Raw genomic sequence first — 18,623 nt, 5'->3', positions numbered from 1 at the left:
TTACGACCACAGTGCTTAGCAACAGAAAATTCATCCCGAAAATACCATCATTAACTAAAGACTTCCTGTAACCTGAGAGCAAATTCCTTTTCTACAGCATTGAATAAACATTCCCCTGAATGCTAAGAGCCTAACACGAAGATAAATTTTAATTCAGTTTCTAAATACAGACATTATGTTCTTGTATATGTATTGATACTATCCTACTTGTAATAGTGAAGATGTGTTCTTTAGTATGAAAATTCTAATTTTTATTAGCACTACAGCTGAAGAATTTGATATGCAGGGATTTCCTTTAAAAAAAAGGGTTGACAGGATAAGAGATTGTACAAAGTTGGATCACCAGTAGTACTCATTTTAACACCTCAAAATATTTTCAGTTCCCTTAAAAGAAAGTCTAATATTTTATCATACCTGAACAGTTTTGGAGGCAAGATACTGAATCGTGTCTTGTCTAAAATTTTCTTGATTCTGTTTCTTCCTCCAGACACAGTGTTTGCTTTCATTTTCTTGTTTGCTTTCTCACGTGGAAACATTTGTTCCACATCTCCAGGAATATCTGGGATGGAGTAACGATTATTTTTCTTTTCTGCTATTTTGGGAATATGTGGAACTCCGTTCTTCTCCTGTCCTATCCTACTAAGTAGTTCTTTGAATACTGTAAAAATGTTGAAAATATATCCGTTATTAGAACACAATGCTTGTTTAAAAATGTATTTAATGTCAAAGGTATTTAAAATTCACAGGAAGTCAAAGAGAACAGTAGTAAAACTTATCAGATTCTCTCTACAGACCTTTTGCTGTACATTAGTGCCAATTTGATGATGTGCAACATGATGACAACTTTATTTAACTTATCCAGCTGATGGCCACCCATTTATTTTAAAACACTTAAAGCATCCACCCGTCTGAGAAGTTATAATGATGTTACACTAAATTAGGTCAGATGGATCAAAAAAATAAGATGCTATTTTAATAGTGGTAATTTCCTAGCATACACAACCACGAGAAAATTCATACTTTAGTACAGGGAGCTGCAGGAGTGAAATAGGTGTCTTAAATCTCATATCTTAAGCTCCTTCCCACAATGCTTTAGCTCTAGACCAGAGGTCTCCAACCCCCAATCTGCAGCCCTCTGCCAGGCCACGGCCAGTTTGAAACCGGGCCAAAGTGGTGGGCAAGCACACACAAAGCTGCCTTTATGAAATTGGTGTGCACGTAACCATCTCCTCTTCCACCGTCCCACCGCTGCCTCTGCCAGTCCGCAGAGCCAGAAAGGTAGGAGAACACTGCCATAGACAATGATGAAGGAATACTGAAGGGTATACATTGCACATCTCTGATGGAGCACATAAAGGAAAAGTTTTCTCTGAACTCAACTGGAGATATCTGGAACTAACTCTGAATGTTAATCATGCTCAAATTACTGTATGCGAGTCCAGCTTTAAAAAAAAACAACTCGGTCCTTATCACAGCAAGCTTGTGAATTAGGCAGTTTACACCTTGCAGTCTTAACAGCTATATTTACCTGCTATATTGGATTAAAAAGTTCCACACATTTTTTTTTATCATTTAAAAATTCCGTCCCTTCTTCCAAGGAAGAATTTTTTTTTAAAAAAAAATATCTGCACTTAGGATCTTAGTCAACATCTCTGCAAGATACTCACCAAAAATATTTGTTTTTACAGTGATGGAAAGATGAGTATTGTTTCTCAAGATTTCAGTTGCTTTTGAAAATGTAATGTTCTCAAAGTTTTGCCCATTTACTTCCATTACCTATAAAAATAACACAAATAAGTTAAGCCTGTAAGAAATCATGTTTCTCAAATACTTTAGTACTTGATAACTTTATTATTGGCTCAGATGGAACTTGAAAATTGATTACAAAATCACATTTTATTCATCATAAACATCATCAGATTTAGTTCTATCTTTTTTCCCCCTCAGTACATAAGAGATCTAGTGCTTTTATCCAGCCATAGTTTGGCTTCATCAAGAAATGAAGCCACAGTTTAACAAAGTTTTCTAGTTGTGATTGGAAGGAAAATAATGTGTGTGGGGGTTTGTTTTTTGTTTTGTTTTTTTGGCAGGGTCATCTGAAACCAATAGAAAATTTCTTGGTCAGTATATTCAGGTGAATGTGTATGCCTATCTGTGTGTCACTTAACAAAATAGATTAAAAAAATATATAACTGTTAAAATTTCACGTCACCTGATCACCACGTTTAAGCCCAGCTTCTTCTGCTTTGCTTCCCAATTCCACTGACTCTATGAAAATACCGAAACCTTTTTCGCTCCCTCCAAGAAGACTGAAGAAAAGTGGTGAATCTCTAGAAGGCTTTTGCAAGGTGACTTGTCTCCACTTTGCTTTTGCGGCACATGCAATGTTTAGTAACCTGAGATGTCCTTTCATTTTCTGTAAATGATCAGACAAGCAAACATGAATGTTCTGCATCTAAACAACATGAAATCCTAATTATGTAGGAGGAGCTTATATAACCATTTAGACACCTGTAACTCAATTTCTCCGATTGGAGATTTATGAAATTAACAAATGGAAGTTTTAAATTTTGCATTTTCGAAATTTTGAATTTTTTGATAAGAGTCCTATGCACCATGGATATCAATCATGATTAGGCACAACTCTTACTGTTCCTGTCAATTTCTAAAGCTGACACAATGGAAACCTTAAGAAGAATTTTAACACCAAGTAGGCAGTGGTAAAGAGGGTGAATTTAAACTACCTCAGTTAGGAACCAGTTCTCACTGGACTTTGTGATCCACACTTATGAATAAATATCTATCTTATTACACAAAATAAAAACAGCTACTCCAAATTCTGCATCTTTGAGATCGGAGGCCCATAAATAGTGCTAAATACAAATATAAGACTGAGCCCAGTTAGCTATCTTGCATAATTCTAGCCTCACAGTTCTTGTGAACTGATCTCAAGATATTAAGTAGGAACTGCTGCTTGGTTGGCTCATCATAGTTTAGAAAAATGATGGGTAAAGACCCCCATCCCCCTTGGAATATCAAGAACAAAGGCCAGCCTCTTTAGAATTAAGCAGGTCTATATAGATTGAAAGACTGGAGAGATCTTTCTACACCCAAAGTTAACAAATGAGCAAATGACCAGTTGAAGAAACACTGAGAAGAGTGGAGCTCTGTCCAGTCATCCTGTGATACCCACAGACCACAAGATTAACACGAAAAACCTGTCAGCTCTTTAAAAAAACAACATTGGAATGGAGCTTTTTACAGGCATAGAATACCGCAGTGAAGAACACTCAAATTATTCTGTGTAAGATTCAGATTGCATAGGACTATCCTACTGATGACCTTGGTTCTGGGTTATCTGCCAAAACCCTTGACATGTAAAAGAAAGGCCCAACAGTTTGGGCTTAAAATAAATTCTCTCCTGAATGACACTCAAAACACAAATATGAATGACTCGTAGAACACCCTTCTAAAAATGTTCTGAACAGGTTGGATTTTTTTCTTGTTAAAGTGGTCTTAGAAGACATAACTATAAAATATATAATATAAAATAGTTTATATTGGGTCCTACCGCATTTTCCAAATTTTTTTCAAATTCTTCCAAAAATTTTGTCATGGCTGGATCTCCTTCAAAATCATTAAAATGGTTATTCACCCATAGCAGTACAACTCGAGTAACCTAAGAACAAAATACAAGTTGACATTTCAATACAATTCTATTGCTATTTCTAGATAAAACAATGCTTAAACTGTTTATCATTTCATTTTATGAGTTTATCAAAGTTTCTAATTATGAATTTAAAAAAGGAGAAAAATCATTAGTACTGTACAATACAGTAACCTCCAGAGACCCAAGGATCCATGTAGTCTCAAAAAGATTTGAGAAGAGCCCTGAGAGAATTTAAAAAATTATAATTTAGGACACTCAAATGTATGAATTAAATAAAATAATTTTAAATAAATATTATTTCAAATTGAAAATAGGTTTATGGATTTCTTTCTTGCAACTTTCAGACATTTTAAAGATCCAAAACATCCAAATGCTGTTTTGCTGATAATGAGTTCAAAGGCTAAGAAAACAGGAACACATTCCTAAATTTAGCTATACATTACAGCCCAATTACATCTATACTGGCCATTCATTTCCCAGTTACTTTATCAATCAACAGCAAGAAATACCCAGCCACATAAAATGTTACTCCAGGTTTTGAAATGCGGTAACTTTGTATACATAATCAACATTATTTATGTCTTCACAATTTCTCAAGTACACCAACTAGTAATTTTTTTAAAAAAATTATACATATACAGTGTTCATCTGAAGTAAATGAGGGAGCATGAACTCCTTTTTTTCTGTCCAGGAATGGACAGAAAAAGATCAGAAGGAAATCCTAGCAATTTTTATTATTCATTGTGTGTTCTTTTAACAATATAAAATATATCTACTTTTATTTTACATATTTTTTAAAACAACTCCAACCCTCCTTTGCCAAAAGCTAATTAGATGGAAGTATGTTTATTTAAATTAAGAACAGCCAGAATAAGCTTAATTTGGGATACTACTTTTTGATAGCATAGCATGAATAACTGCACAGAATTTGTTCCTTTTTATAATCTCTCAATATACTTCAGAGAAGATCAAACACATCCAATAAGGTGCAGCAAAAAATTCAACTAGTTTTCATCAGTAAAAGTAAGTCAACATATGACAATTAGAAAAACCAAACCGGTATTGTCTAATTTAGGAACCAACCTTGTCCCTGAGACTGTCAACCTGAAACCACTCTAAAAGTTTGTCTCCAACTTCCAGAGGGCTTGACAAAAATGTTCTGAATGTTAATAAAAAGTCTTCAATGTAGGTTGGATCCACAATAGAGTGCTCTTCTATTAAATGCATAATGAGACGTTCAGGTGTAGCCTTAAAAACAAAGAGACTGCAGTGAATCTCTTGACAACTTAGTTCTGTAGTATTATCAACCATGATACAATCAGAGATAGTGACACATAAATTCAATTCCTAAATGTTATTCATAAACCTTTATGCTAAAACAATATTTGCCCACCTATCCTCCAAATGCTTGTTAAAATTCTTCATTATAAATATTTGCTGTCCCCTTATTATTTCATGATAAACTCTGCCATTATTTTCTCACCCATGCACTTAAATGCAGTAATTACCACTCCAATTTCTGATGCATCACTAATGCATTTCTAACCTAGCTTCAATTATTTTTAATAGCTGGACATGAGCTGGACTTTACCCAACACTCACTGTAAAAAAATAAATATGACGATTTAAATTGAGAGTTCAGGGAGATCAAAGCGAAAACCTATATTATCTTCCATTTTGGGAAAAGAAATATACTTGTTATTTGTCAGGTGCCCAGGTAACAACAGGGATGTCTTATTTAACATCAACAAAATACTATCAGGTCAATATATTAACTTATTGTCTCTATAACAATTTATTTTATTCGTAAATCTTAGTAATAGATACTATAAACATTTAATTGTACAATATTTTCTAGAAATTTATTTAGCATTACAATTCATACCATTTCTACGCATTCAAATAATCAATTCCTTTTATGTGTCTATGAATCAAAGAATTCCTTTGTCAGGCTGCTCTAGGTGACTCCAAAACTGCTTGTCCTTGGAGACTTCAATTTATTACCCTGTCATGTTGAGTTACAGTCATCTCAGGAATGTATGGCCTCTATGGATTGTCCCAAACAATAGAAAGCTGAATGCATTACAGGGGTCATACACTACATTTGCTTTCAGTCTCAGGGCAATTGCAGTGTGATCTGGTTTTGAAGATATTACCGTTAGTCTACTGATCACTTTTCAGCTGCTTTTGATAGAATCAACTATGATATGCTTTTGGACTGGCTATGGAACTTGAGATTGAGGAACACCATTTTGCAGGGGTTGTCCTCTTTGGCAGCCAGGCTCAATCACTGTTGATAGAGGGGAAGTGACTGAGCCCACAGACCCTCACTTATGGAGTACAATACATCTCAATGCTCTTGCCTCTTTTTTACATGAAACTGCTGGGTGATCCAATGTTAGATATTAGGTGGCTATATAAATGTTTTGAATAAAGAAGTAAATCATCCATTGGTTTATATCCGTTGGCTTATTTTAGATCTTGATTCTAGGCCAAGCAGGTCATGCTACTGAGGTCCTGTCCCAGAGTCTGGAGGCTGTGAATCTGGAGGCTGTGTGAATCTGGAGCCAAATGTATTAAAACTCGATCCTGACAAGACCATGTGGGTGTGGGTATTTGAGTCTCCTTATGTATGAGAATCTTCCATCTTTGCTCTTGGATGGGGTTGCATTTCCCCATTCTAGACAGCTGTATGATCTGGGGATCATCCTGGACTCACATCTTCTGCTCAAATGACAGCAGTGGCACATGTACATCTAGTGCACCAGTTGCACTCTTTCCTGGAAAGGAGACCCTTCAAATAGTCACCATAGTCACCTCATGAATGGACTGTTGTAATACAGTCTCTATGGGGTTGCTCTTGAAAACTTCTAGGAAGTTCAAGCTGGCCCAGAATGCAGAGGTATAGATAATGGTGGGCATACCTCAGTATGCCTGTGTGACCCCACTGCTCCATGAAGCTGCACTGGTTAACTGTAGGCTTCTGCATACAATTCAAGACACTGGTTATCCCCTATAAACCCCTTCATGGCATAGGGCCAGGTGATTTATCTGATAAACTACCTATCTCGTAAACTGGAGAGATTGGGGCACAGTGGATCGGGGGTTCCATTGATCAAATAGTATCATCTACGGGAACCCAAGAAGTGTATCTTCTCTGTTGTGTACCAGCCTCAAGAATAATATCTTCCAAGAAATTTGGACAGTTACCACTCTCAATGATGTTCAGGAAGCTACTAAAGACTGAATATTCACAAGGTGGATCGATGGAGCCCGTTGTGTGATTTATATATCTTTTTCTTTCCCAATATTATTTTTTTAACTGTAAACCCAGAGTTATTAAACGTTTGGCAGCATTTTAAGTAGTTTACATAAATAAATAAAATCCAGTAATATAGATTTATCCTGAAAACCAGTCTTATGATATTCATAAAAGCTGGAGTTTAATGAATCTTTGGTAAGATATCATTTTTTGATTACCTTAATGACAATGTGTCCTTTTCTGGTTCCACTGCGGTCTAATTCTCTGTGCTCCTTCACCATAACAATTTCTCCTTCTTCCTCCACTTTATGCGTATTTTTTTCAACATGGTTCAAAATACGCCAATAGTCTTGCTGGGCTATACATACAAACTGTTCCAAAGTAAGAAGGACATTTAAAAATAAACAATAATATCATGTAAAAAATCTATTGCCAAAAATTCTTTTAATACAATGAATAAAAATCAGGTTATTTCCAGTTTACTCCTTCAAGATATCTATGTGTTAAGTTCAATCACAAATAATACATTCAATAGATCAGATTGAGAAATGGGTTTTTAACTGGAAGACAGCTGTCAATTAACTAAAGTCTAAATAATAAGTATTGTTACTTGAAGAAGTAGTGTTACAAGTAAAAATATTATAAATGAAAGTTATAATCTGTTTCTAGCATCTATTTATACTATAAAACTCTCCTGTCTTTCTGTTTGTAACCTTCAGTTAGCCAAAATGAACATATACCAGAACAATTTTTGAATCAATGTACCTCAAATGGGCTAACTTAAAAAATATTTTCAAAATCTGCACACATGACTCCCCTGGAATTGACATTTCAATGATGTTTACAAAAGTTGCATTTGCAAATTTGTGGTCAGTCAATTTTGATCACATGACTGTGATCTCTACCACTTACCCACAAGCAAAGTCAATGGATCAGCGGGCAGGAAGTCAGAAGTCACTGTCGCTCCCAATGCCTTATAACCCAACAATTTTTCAATCAATCTACTTCAAATCTACTAAGTTAACGAATGTGCAATAAATCTAGGAATTATTACTTCTGTGGAATTGAAATTTCCACATTGTTCAGGCCAGTCTTATTCTTGTGTCAAAGTTCCAACCGTTGCAGCACCTTTGTGGAGGAAGCCGGCAGGGAGACAGAAGTCGATCCCGCTCCCACTGATTTTTTTGCTTGTCCGTGGTCATTCTGCTGGTCTATTTAGATAAGGCAGTAACTCTAAAAGAATGAGCCAGTGGGTCAAGTGCTACATCCAGCATCAGGTAAATGGACTTCTAATCACAGAAAATTGGGAATGGGTAGGAAAGCCACATAAATTTGACTAGTATTAGGCCTGCCACAGTTGGATAAACTCTTGATTATTTTAAAGGATAATATATTATGATTGTTTATAACAAGCTTCACAAAGGTAAAATATTTTACTCTAATATCATTTATCTTACCTGGCAATCATCTACTTTGGTCCTAACCACACCGTTCATGTGTTGTTTTTCCAGAGATGGGGTAATCCCAAAACTATTTCCCATACAAAGACTTTCTGTTTTCCCATCAAGATAGCTAATTTCCACAGTGCCATTTAAAATAACATACCAAGAGTCAAGCTAAAGTAAAAAAAACAAAGCAATCTCAGGTATCTTGCTATGAATCAAAAGTCTCATGAAAGCATGAGGTTAGATTCAAGTTCAGTTTACATTGCAACAATGACATGACAAAAAACAATAAATAGATTAAATTCAGAGTTATGTTAATGATCATTGCCTTTTATCATACAAAAGTAATGAGCCTTGGTGGAGCAGTGGGCTAATGCCTCCTTAAGTAACACCAGCTGCCTGCAATTAGTGCAGGTTCGCATCCCACCAGGCTCAAGGTTGACTCAGCCTTCCATCCTTCCGAGGTAGATAAAATGAGGACCCAGATTGTTGGGGGCAATAAGCTGACTTTGTAATAATGCCGCTTTGTAATAAAGCCCCTAATAAGCAGGCATATACATAGAATGAAGGCTATTGCTAAGCTTGTAAGCCGCCCTGAGTCTTTGGAGAAGGGCGGGATATAAATGGAATTAAAAAAAAATAATAATCAGAAATCAATAAGCAATTAAGAATTTCTGTCAATTACCACACTCTACAAAATCTTATCTTATGGTGAACAGCCTGTTCTGTATGGTAACTAGCCCCACTGATAACTGCAAATGGATAATGGGCATATTATTGTGACCAGGTAGAAAATATATAGCAGAAGGATTTGAGAAACTAAACATAAGGGCTGTAAATATGAATATAAAAGAGTTTCTACTGAACAAAGAATATGAAAGAAGTAGGGAATATGATATAATAAGGTATTATTATCCTAAAATGAATGCTTTCCAGAATAAGTATACATAAAATATAAAGTACATAAAATTAAAAAGTATAACATTATTCAAATATATGTTAATCGAGCCAATCTGTTCAGTGATGCAGGAGTATTTGCATATATAAGAGCTTGTGGAATCTATTCACCACAAAGCGATGGCAAGAGTATATAGCTTAGCTATCCTTATGGATATTTGAATGTGCTTGTCAGCCAAAAAGGAATATCTCCCCTAATCTGGCCCATTAGGGGATGCTAACATTGAGAACTTCTCATTATATATGTAACAATGCCAAAGACTTGTACCTTTCAGTAAACATTATTCAAATGGTCATCCTATTTGCTCAATAGAGAAACACAAAAATATACGTATCTCATGTATAATACAGTAACATTTCCATGACAACATGCCCTACTTACTTCTTGACCATCTTCAAGGATGATGGCTCCTGCTTGCTCTACCACTTCAAATATCATGACTGAACAAAGTTCTCTTCTTACTGACATAGTCATGTTTGCAAATGCTGGAAGCTGATGCATAAATTCCAGTAATTGTTCTAACGAAACAAAAGTTTTATGTTAAATGCAAATGATAAATTTTGTAAGGGAAAATTATCATGTACATTGTCAAATGTTACTTAATTTTCATAACAAAACTGAATTTCTATCTCTATCATCCATCAATTCCAAGCTAATTAACATAGGTATCTTCACTGACTTAAATTCAATGCTAACTTTATACATTGAAAATGTACTTTAATCATATGGAAGGGTTATTATCTACATGTTACACTGAAGGAGAGAGGGAGGGGGAGATTAAATGCATAAGAACAGGACTTACCATTAAGCACTACGCAAAAATTTGTAACAACCATTTTCCTACATTAGCATTTATTTATATGCATGCATGTATATATCGATTTAAAAAGACTTACACTGCCACCCATCTAACATACAATAAAACTGAACAGCTAACAAGGACACAATAAAATATAAAACTCCAAGCGGTCCAAAACAAACTCCTCCACCACTGAGTATTCACATTTACTAGGCTCTAACCACACACTAACCCAGTCAGTCCTTGGGGGGAAAGCCAACTTTCCAAGGCTTTCAAGGCCAGAAGGAAGGTGTTACATAGGACAGAAACAGCTACAAAGAATGTTCATTTCCTTAGTCCCATCAGATAACAACATTTAAGGGAAGTGACCAGGAGCACGACACTCTATTCTACATGGTGGAACAGACATCCTTAGAGAGAGGTATTCCACAAATAACCTGGTCCTGTGCCATTCAGGACTTTAAAGATGATAACCAGCATCTTAAATTTCATCCAGAAAGAAACTGGATTCTAGTGCAGCTCACAAAGCAATGGCATATAATACAGCCTAGATCTGCAGGCACCACTGCATTCTAAACCCAATTGTAACTTCCCGATCATATTTAAGGGCAGGCTTGTGTGTTGAGTGTTGCAGTAATCTAATCAGGAAGTGATCAAGGTGTGGACAACAGTGAGCAAAGCTTCCAGGTCCAATTGGTGCTCAAGAAGAATTTGTGCAAAGGCCATCCAGTGACAGCTGGCACGCTTTAGGGGTGCTTTCCATTGCTTCATCTCCCACAGCATTTCCACAAAAACAGAGTGCTAGACAGGATCCACACGCACAGAGATTCTGTATAGCATGATCCAATCAAGACCCTTGTCATATGCCTATCTCAAGCAGTCCCAAAGATGCTTTTTCACAAGGCAACTGGACTTTCTTGGGTGTTTTTTTTAAAAGACATTTTGTTTCTCATCCAAGAAACTTCTTTAGCTTTGACTGGATGGTGTGGAATGAAGGGATTTATACTCCTTGCATACAGCTGGTTATTTGCATTCTTTTAGAGAGCTGTTGAGGCCACCTAGAGATTTATCTGTGTCATCAGGATCACCTGAGTAGTGCAAATGGATGTGGAGCCTTCTTGGAACTGTTGAAAGGGCTGTGTTGTAGACTGGAGATAAAGGATGTCGTATCCCTCTCCCTCTGTTAAGAGAGGGATGTTCAATTTTGACAAATATGGCCTCTTTGACCCCTCTTTCAAACAGAGGGGTGGCATAGGGCATCATCTATCTCCAGTCTACAACACAGTTTGTACAACAGTTCCAAGAAGACTTCACACCCATTTGTACTACTTAGGTGACCCTGATGACACAGATAAGCCTCCAGGTGGCCTCAATGACTCTCTAAAATGCAAATGACCAGCTGTCTGCAAGGAGTATAAATTCTTCCATTCCCCACCATCCAGAGCTGAAGAAGCTTCTTGGTTGAGAAGTGAAATGTCTTCAAAGAAAAACAAGAAAGTCTAGTTGCCTCCTGAAAAAGCATCTTTGGGACAACTATGATGTGGATGACTGAGAATCTCCATAGACTATCTCAAGCAGCAACCTGGATCTCAGCTGTGTCACAGCCTTGGTAAAATTTCCAAGTTCCTTCTGAAACCCAATTGCGCTGGGATGATTGACTATGGCCCACTTCCCTGCAATGGGAGGTAATTGTTCACAACTCCAGATACAAGAGGTGTCCATGGCAAGGAACTTATGTTAACATCCCCAAATCTCAGATTACCATTCTGCTGCTCCAAGACAAAACTCAAATCTAGTATTTGACCTCTATTGCAAGTTGGACCTTGAGAAAGTTGGAACAGTTCCATGACTGCAATGGTGACATGATGCTCTTGCCATGAGGCCAAGGCCACCATAATTGCCATAGTGGTTATGAACTCCTGAGCCATCTCTTACTCCAGGTCCAAAGAAGGCAGGCTGAAATCCTCCATAACCATAAGCCTGGAGAAATCTATCATCAACTTTGCCCAAAAGTCAAGTGCATTGAACTCCCAGCTCGCCTTCTCCCATATAATTTACTTCCTTCCCAATGCCCTTCCATTCCCAAGTTGAGGGGATTCATCCATCCATCCATCCAACTACCAACATAAGCTCTAAACAGACTGCCAGAGCTTCTGTAAAACACATTTTGGATAGCACCTTCCTACAACATCATCCAACCACTACATATCACTCTGTTTTCTTCCCTAACTCTCCATCCACCTTGCTGTGACTCAGGTCACAATAAACGTTCAGATCTCAGCTAATGTTAACAAATGCATATCTTAAGTCACCAAGTCACTGGTTTGTCCAACTTTTTTTTCCTTCCTACACCGTTGTACTTTTACAGTCTCTTTAGTTGGCTACTGCCTATTGCTACAAGCATGGTATCCTTTTAGTTATTTAATGATTACTGTTTGGGTAATTCGTTACTCCATCTCTATGCATTAATTGTAATAGCTTGCACTACAAAATAACAGATTTATTTATGAAGGGCAATATTTTTATTTCTCACCAATATCATCATCTGTTTTGTCAGCAGGTTCTTTTTCAAGACACTCCCGAACAACATCTCGCCCTAGCAGAGGGTCAGATGTTCTATCAATGTCTTCATCTTCTTCTTCATCATCTTCAGAATCTACTGGTGCTTCTGGGAGACCAGTTAAATCCACATCTCCCATCTCACTTTCTGTAGCCTGAACACACAAGCAATAAATGGTATTTAAATTTCCGATAGTTAAACATTTATTACATGTAATACTGGCTAATTTTCTGTCTTTTATTTTCCAAGGCAATAAATCCTATGATCCAGCTGTAAAATGAATCTGTACCTTACATATGGATGTCTGAGTAATTTGCTGGATTCTAGATTATTTGTTTCTCAAAGTTACTTCAACACTGTTTAACTCTACAATCAAATACTGTAGTTAAAACCTACTCAAAAACAGGAAAAAGTACTGGTTCATCCCAAAAGGATTTTATTAATAGCATGGGTGATATCAAAAGCAGAAAATCTTAATACAATGAATTTTAACTAGACCATATAAGTTGCCAGAAGAAAAAAAATATTCATATGGCGATAAGAGAAACTATATATTCAAACATAGTACAGGTGAACACTGCTTAACAACTACAGGGAGTGCAGAATTATTAGGCAAATGAGTATTTTGACCACATCATCCTCTTTATGCATGTTGTCTTACTCCAAGCTGTATAGGCTCGAAAGCCTACTACCAATTAAGCATATTAGGTGATGTGCATCTCTGTAATGAGAAGGGGTGTGGTCTAATGACATCAACACCCTGTATCAGGTGTGCATAATTATTAGGCAACTTCCTTTCCTTTGGCAAAATGGGTCAAAAGAAGGACTTGACAGGCTCAGAAAAGTCAAAAATAGTGAGATATCTTGCAGAGGGATGCAGCACTCTTAAAATTGCAAAGCTTCTGAAGCGTGATCATCGAACAATCAAGCGTTTCATTCAAAATAGTCAACAGGGTCGCAAGAAGCGTGTGGAGAAACCAAGGCGCAAAATAACTGCCCATGAACTGAGAAAAGTCAAGCGTGCAGCTGCCAAGATGCCACTTGCCACCAGTTTGGCCATATTTCAGAGCTGCAACATCACTGGAGTGCCCAAAAGCACAAGGTGTGCAATACTCAGAGACATGGCCAAGGTAAGAAAGGCTGAAAGACGACCACCACTGAACAAGACACACAAGCTGAAACGTCAAGACTGGGCCAAGAAATATCTCAAGACTGATTTTTCTAAGGTGTTATGGACTGATGAAATGAGAGTGAGTCTTGATGGGCCAGATGGATGGGCCCGTGGCTGGATTGGTAAAGGGCAGAGAGCTCCAGTCCGACTCAGACGCCAGCAAGGTGGAGGTGGAGTACTGGTTTGGGCTGGTATCATCAAAGATGAGCTTGTGGGGCCTTTTCGGGTTGAGGATGGAGTCAAGCTCAACTCCCAGTCCTACTGCCAGTTTCTGGAAGACACCTTCTTCAAGCAGTGGTAGAGGAAGAAGTCTGCATCCTTCAAGAAAAACATGATTTTCATGCAGGACAATGCTCCATCACACGCGTCCAAGTACTCCACAGCGTGGCTGGCAAGAAAGGGTATAAAAGAAGGAAATCTAATGACATGGCCTCCTTGTTCACCTGATCTGAACCCCATTGAGAACCTGTGGTCCATCATCAAATGTGAGATTTACAAGGAGGGAAAACAGTACACCTCTCTGAACAGTGTCTGGGAGGCTGTGGTTGCTGCTGCACGCAATGTTGATGGTGAACAGATCAAAACACTGACAGAATCCATGGATGGCAGGCTTTTGAGTGTCCTTGCAAAGAAAGGTGGCTATATTGGTCACTGATTTGTTTTTGTTATGTTTTTGAATGTCAGAAATGTATATTTGTGAATGTTGAGATGTTATATTGGTTTCACTGGTAAAAATAAATAATTGAAATGGGTATATATTTGTTTTTTGTTAAGTTGCCTAATAATTATGCACAGTAATAGTCACCTGCACACACAGATATCCCCCTAAAATAGCTATAACTAAAAACAAACTAAAAACTACTTCCAAAAATATTCAGCTTTGATATTAATGAGTTTTTTGGGTTCATTGAGAACATGGTTGTTGTTCAATAATAAAATTAATCCTCAAAAATACAACTTGCCTAATAATTCTGCACTCCCTGTATTCATTCCACAACCATTCACTATTAGAATGGCACTGAAAGAGTGGTGACTTACCCTGTTTCCCCGAAAATAAGACCCAGTCTTTTCTTTTTTGGGGCCTCCAAAAGAGGCACCAGGTCTTGTTTTCAGGGGGGGGGTCTTTTCCACGGTGTCACCTTGCACATGTTGCCCCATGCACTGGCCTTGCTGTGTCAACCCGCTGGCAGGTCTCTGTAGACTAGAGCCCTTTGGTGGAGGTCGGGGCCAGCCGTACACACCGATCAGCTGGCGACTCCGTATGGCCGGCCCCAACCTCTGCCGATGAGCTCCAGTCCACAGAGAGCTCCCAGGTCGATGGCTTCCTGGCGGAAGGCCAGGCCAGTGAGGAGACTGGGAGCAAGGTGGCAGCCCCGGCCCTGGGGCTGCCAGGGCTCAAGCATCGGGATCATAGCCGCATAGAGATGTAGCCCCACCCCCAGCCCACAAGCCAACATCCGGTAACAACATAAGTGGCAGGCCAGAGGCCTGTTTCCTTCCCCCGCCCCCCGGCAGGTCAGCCAGCTGCCATGTCCTGCGCCGCATTGAGCCACCTCCCCGCACTCCACATCCTGTGGGGATTTTTCCCCCGTCGCCATTCTCCCCGTCACCACATCGCCCATCAGCCGGTGACCCCCTGGGACCAGCCCCGGCCTCCGCTGATGTCGGCCAGTGATAGGGTGCACAAGGGAAGGCGGCAACCGGCTCCGCCCTCTGCTTGCTCACTCTGGACCATAGAGAGGCCCTGGCAGCATCTACATCCACTCATGCAGCAGCAGCGGCTCCGACCGGCAAGAAGGCATTGGAGAGGAGGTGGCAACTGGCCCCGGCCTCCGCTCTGGACCACTGAGAGCCCCAGCGGTATCGCATCCACCCCCACATCGGCGGCAGCTTCGTCGGGGTAAGATGGTGGAGAGGGGGGGAGGTGGCAGTCGGCCCCTGCCTCTGCCGGTGGGCTCCGGGCTGCGGTGAGCTGTTGGCACCGCCGGCGCCCACTTCTGCAGCGAGAAGGGTCGGGAGGGAGGCGGAGAGCCGACCCTGAGCTCCCTCCCTCTGTTGTGTGTTGGGCCCATGGGGCTCGACAGCCGCTTTGCAGCTGATCAGCACTTCTTCGGGGCTGTCAGGGCTCAGTGGAAGCGTCAGGATCAGCGCCAGGCTCCAACTGTAGCTCGGGTCTGATCCCAGCATGTCTGCTGAGCCCCGAAGAAGCACTTATCACCTGGAAAGTAGCATTCATCCCTGCTCACACACGCACAAACACATGCAAGCAGTTACAGCTGAAGCTGTTTCAGCCTTCAACTACAGCTCCCAGTCCCTGCCCCCTCGCAGGGCTCCTGATTGGCCCTGTGCCAGGCGCCCGCCCCCTGGGAGAAGCGCAGCCCCATCCAAGGCGCACATGGCCCACTCCTCTCCCATCGCCCTTTGCTGTCCTGCCGTAGAGCTGGATGTGAAGCGCCCAGGGGAAGGAGCCGCGAAGGCAGGCAGGTAGCGAGTCCCCTCCGAAGTGAGGCTGCGGAGACCCCGCATCCTCCCAGACCACGCTCCGTCCATCGCCTCAGCGCCGCGCCTGTCTTCCGTCTGGCCGCCACCACCGCCATTCTTTTTCCAATGGGCGCGTCCCCGAGGAAGCTGTTGGACACCACCCGCCCAGCCCCAGTCTCTGCCCCCCCGCGATGCTGTCTGTGGGTAATTTCTGGCCCCCCCTCTACGCATCTCCAATAAGGAGAAAGGCCCCTCGTGCCTTCTGAGGCAGCCAAAGCCTGCATGGGAAAGAACAATCTTTATGGAAGCAAAATAAGCCCAATTTCAGGACTTTCAGGGCAACTGCAATGGAAGCATGACTGTGTCTGATACCTCCCTATCTTGGACTTCAGAAAGCAGTTTTCCTAAACCGAGAGTGCCTGGTAGCAAAAGGAAATAATGGGGAAAGGAGACGGGGTGGGTGCGGTGTGGGAGTTGGAGTCGTTGAAAGCACAATTGCTCGAAGAATGGAGTAGAAAAGAAGAGAAGAAGTGACCCAAAAATCTTAGGGAAGAACTGGAAAAACTAAAAGGTGACAAAGGAAGAAGCCAAGAATTGTGACCTGCTGAGAATGAACCAAGGATGGTGGAGGAATAAAAAGAACTTCTTCAAATACGATCCAGTTAAAAAAAAACAAGGAAGGAAGGAAAGAAGGAAAGAAGAAAGGTAGGGACAGTGGGAGGGAAGGAAGGAAGGAAGGAAGGAGGGAGGGAGGGAGGGAGGGAGAGAAGGAAGGAAGGAAGGAAGGAAGGAAGGAAGGAAGGAAGGAAGGAAGGAAGGAAGGAAGGAAGGAAGGAAGGAAGGAAGGAAAGGTACAATGGGAGAGAGGGAGGAAGGAGGGCACCCACCCCAGTCCCACCCCCCTCCACCAGAGACCCATGGATTCCACCCACACAGGCACCCTGCAACCTGAGGACTACCTGTACTTTATCATTTTTTCCCTTTTTTTCGTCAAGTTTTTGACACCTTGCTGGGCGCCTGGTGGTAGTCAGACATTGCCTTATCCTAAAAGTGGTACAATGGGTGAAAAGGTTGAAAAGACCTGCTCTATAGTTCCCCCATGTCTATTTCCAGTCTTTATATGAGATATCTCACAGCATCTGAGCCGCTGGTCTCTAAGCCGCTGGTCTCCTCCTCAGAGTTTCTGAAAGTAATTTAGAAACTGAAAAGTTGGAAAGCCCCTCATAGTGACCTAATACTATCAGAGATATTGATTAGATCCACAACAGTTTCCTTTCTTAAGAATGGCAACATCATAAACCCTATAAACCATCATTGTTTGTATGTTAAGCATTCCTAATAAACTATGTACCCATTTTTTACGTTACAAGTTACTGGATTGGCTAGACTAGGAAAAACTCATAGCTGATGAACAGGCAAGATTTAGGGAAGGGTGCCAAAGCTGAGCTGAAGCTTGTTGTTCTCCATCCAAACCTCCACAGCCTTCAGACAGCACATCAATAGCAATAGTTCATTCCTCAGAGGCAGGGATGTAAAACTGGCATTATCAATACACTGATGACACCACACACCACGATGATGGATGACCTCACCCAGCAGCTTCATCTAGATGTTTTGAACAGGAGCCGAGAGAGCACCGAACCCTGCAGGACTCACAGAGCAGGTGTCAAGGACATGACCTCTCACACTGATGAATTGGAACTGGCTCCGAGGAAGAGGAGAGCCACACAATACAGTACTATCCATCACCAGTCACTTCAGCTGACCCAGAAGGTCACTATGGTCAACAGTATTGCAGGTTGGCAAGGGATCAAGAAAAGACAGGTGCACTACCGCACATCCAGGTTACTCCAGAGGTTTGCCAAAAGTATGACAAGTGCTAGCTCTGCTCCACATTTAGGTCAGTATTCCATCTTACAATTTCTAACTTATAAATACACAAATGGATAACACCCCTTATATGTTATATTTATTGACTCAAAGTGAGCTTTTAATTCTATTCCAAGGGACAGATTCTGGTGGAAGCTGTCCCTCTTATTTATTGATCGAAGGAAAAGTTATTTATATCACAATTTGTTCCAATAAATATGAGTAAGCTTACACTAAGCGGTGCTGTCATTTCATGATTTATCATTTTTTAGAATATGTATCATCCAAGGATCAGGTTGCAATGCAAGCAAAGAAACATGTCTTCAGAGTCAGCATAGAAGTACAAATATTGTATCTGTGCTGCGGTCCATTACCAAGTTCACTTAATCCTATGATTTAAAGATAATT

At 40.2% G+C, this 18,623-nt stretch overlaps 1 protein-coding gene across 1 annotated transcript in view; it reads right to left on the bottom strand.

Moving 5' to 3' along the window:
• Positions 1-18,623, bottom strand: part of RAPGEF6 (Rap guanine nucleotide exchange factor 6) — a 175,229-nt gene that overhangs the window by 43,861 nt on the left and 112,745 nt on the right. Inside the window, exons 8-16 of the mRNA XM_081318027.1 lie at positions 12,668-12,848; positions 9,717-9,853; positions 8,390-8,548; positions 7,151-7,303; positions 4,754-4,918; positions 3,572-3,679; positions 2,213-2,416; positions 1,668-1,776; positions 415-658 (exon numbers count right to left, since the gene is read on the bottom strand). Coding sequence (XP_081174153.1) covers positions 415-658; positions 1,668-1,776; positions 2,213-2,416; positions 3,572-3,679; positions 4,754-4,918; positions 7,151-7,303; positions 8,390-8,548; positions 9,717-9,853; positions 12,668-12,848 — 1,460 coding nt within the window. The remainder of the gene's footprint in view (positions 1-414; positions 659-1,667; positions 1,777-2,212; positions 2,417-3,571; positions 3,680-4,753; positions 4,919-7,150; positions 7,304-8,389; positions 8,549-9,716; positions 9,854-12,667; positions 12,849-18,623) is intronic.

This window comes from Vipera berus (genome assembly GCF_964194415.1).
Source record: "Vipera berus genome assembly, chromosome: 2".
NCBI lineage: Eukaryota > Metazoa > Chordata > Lepidosauria > Squamata > Viperidae > Vipera > Vipera berus.
This window is presented reverse-complemented; position numbering and strand designations above follow the sequence as displayed.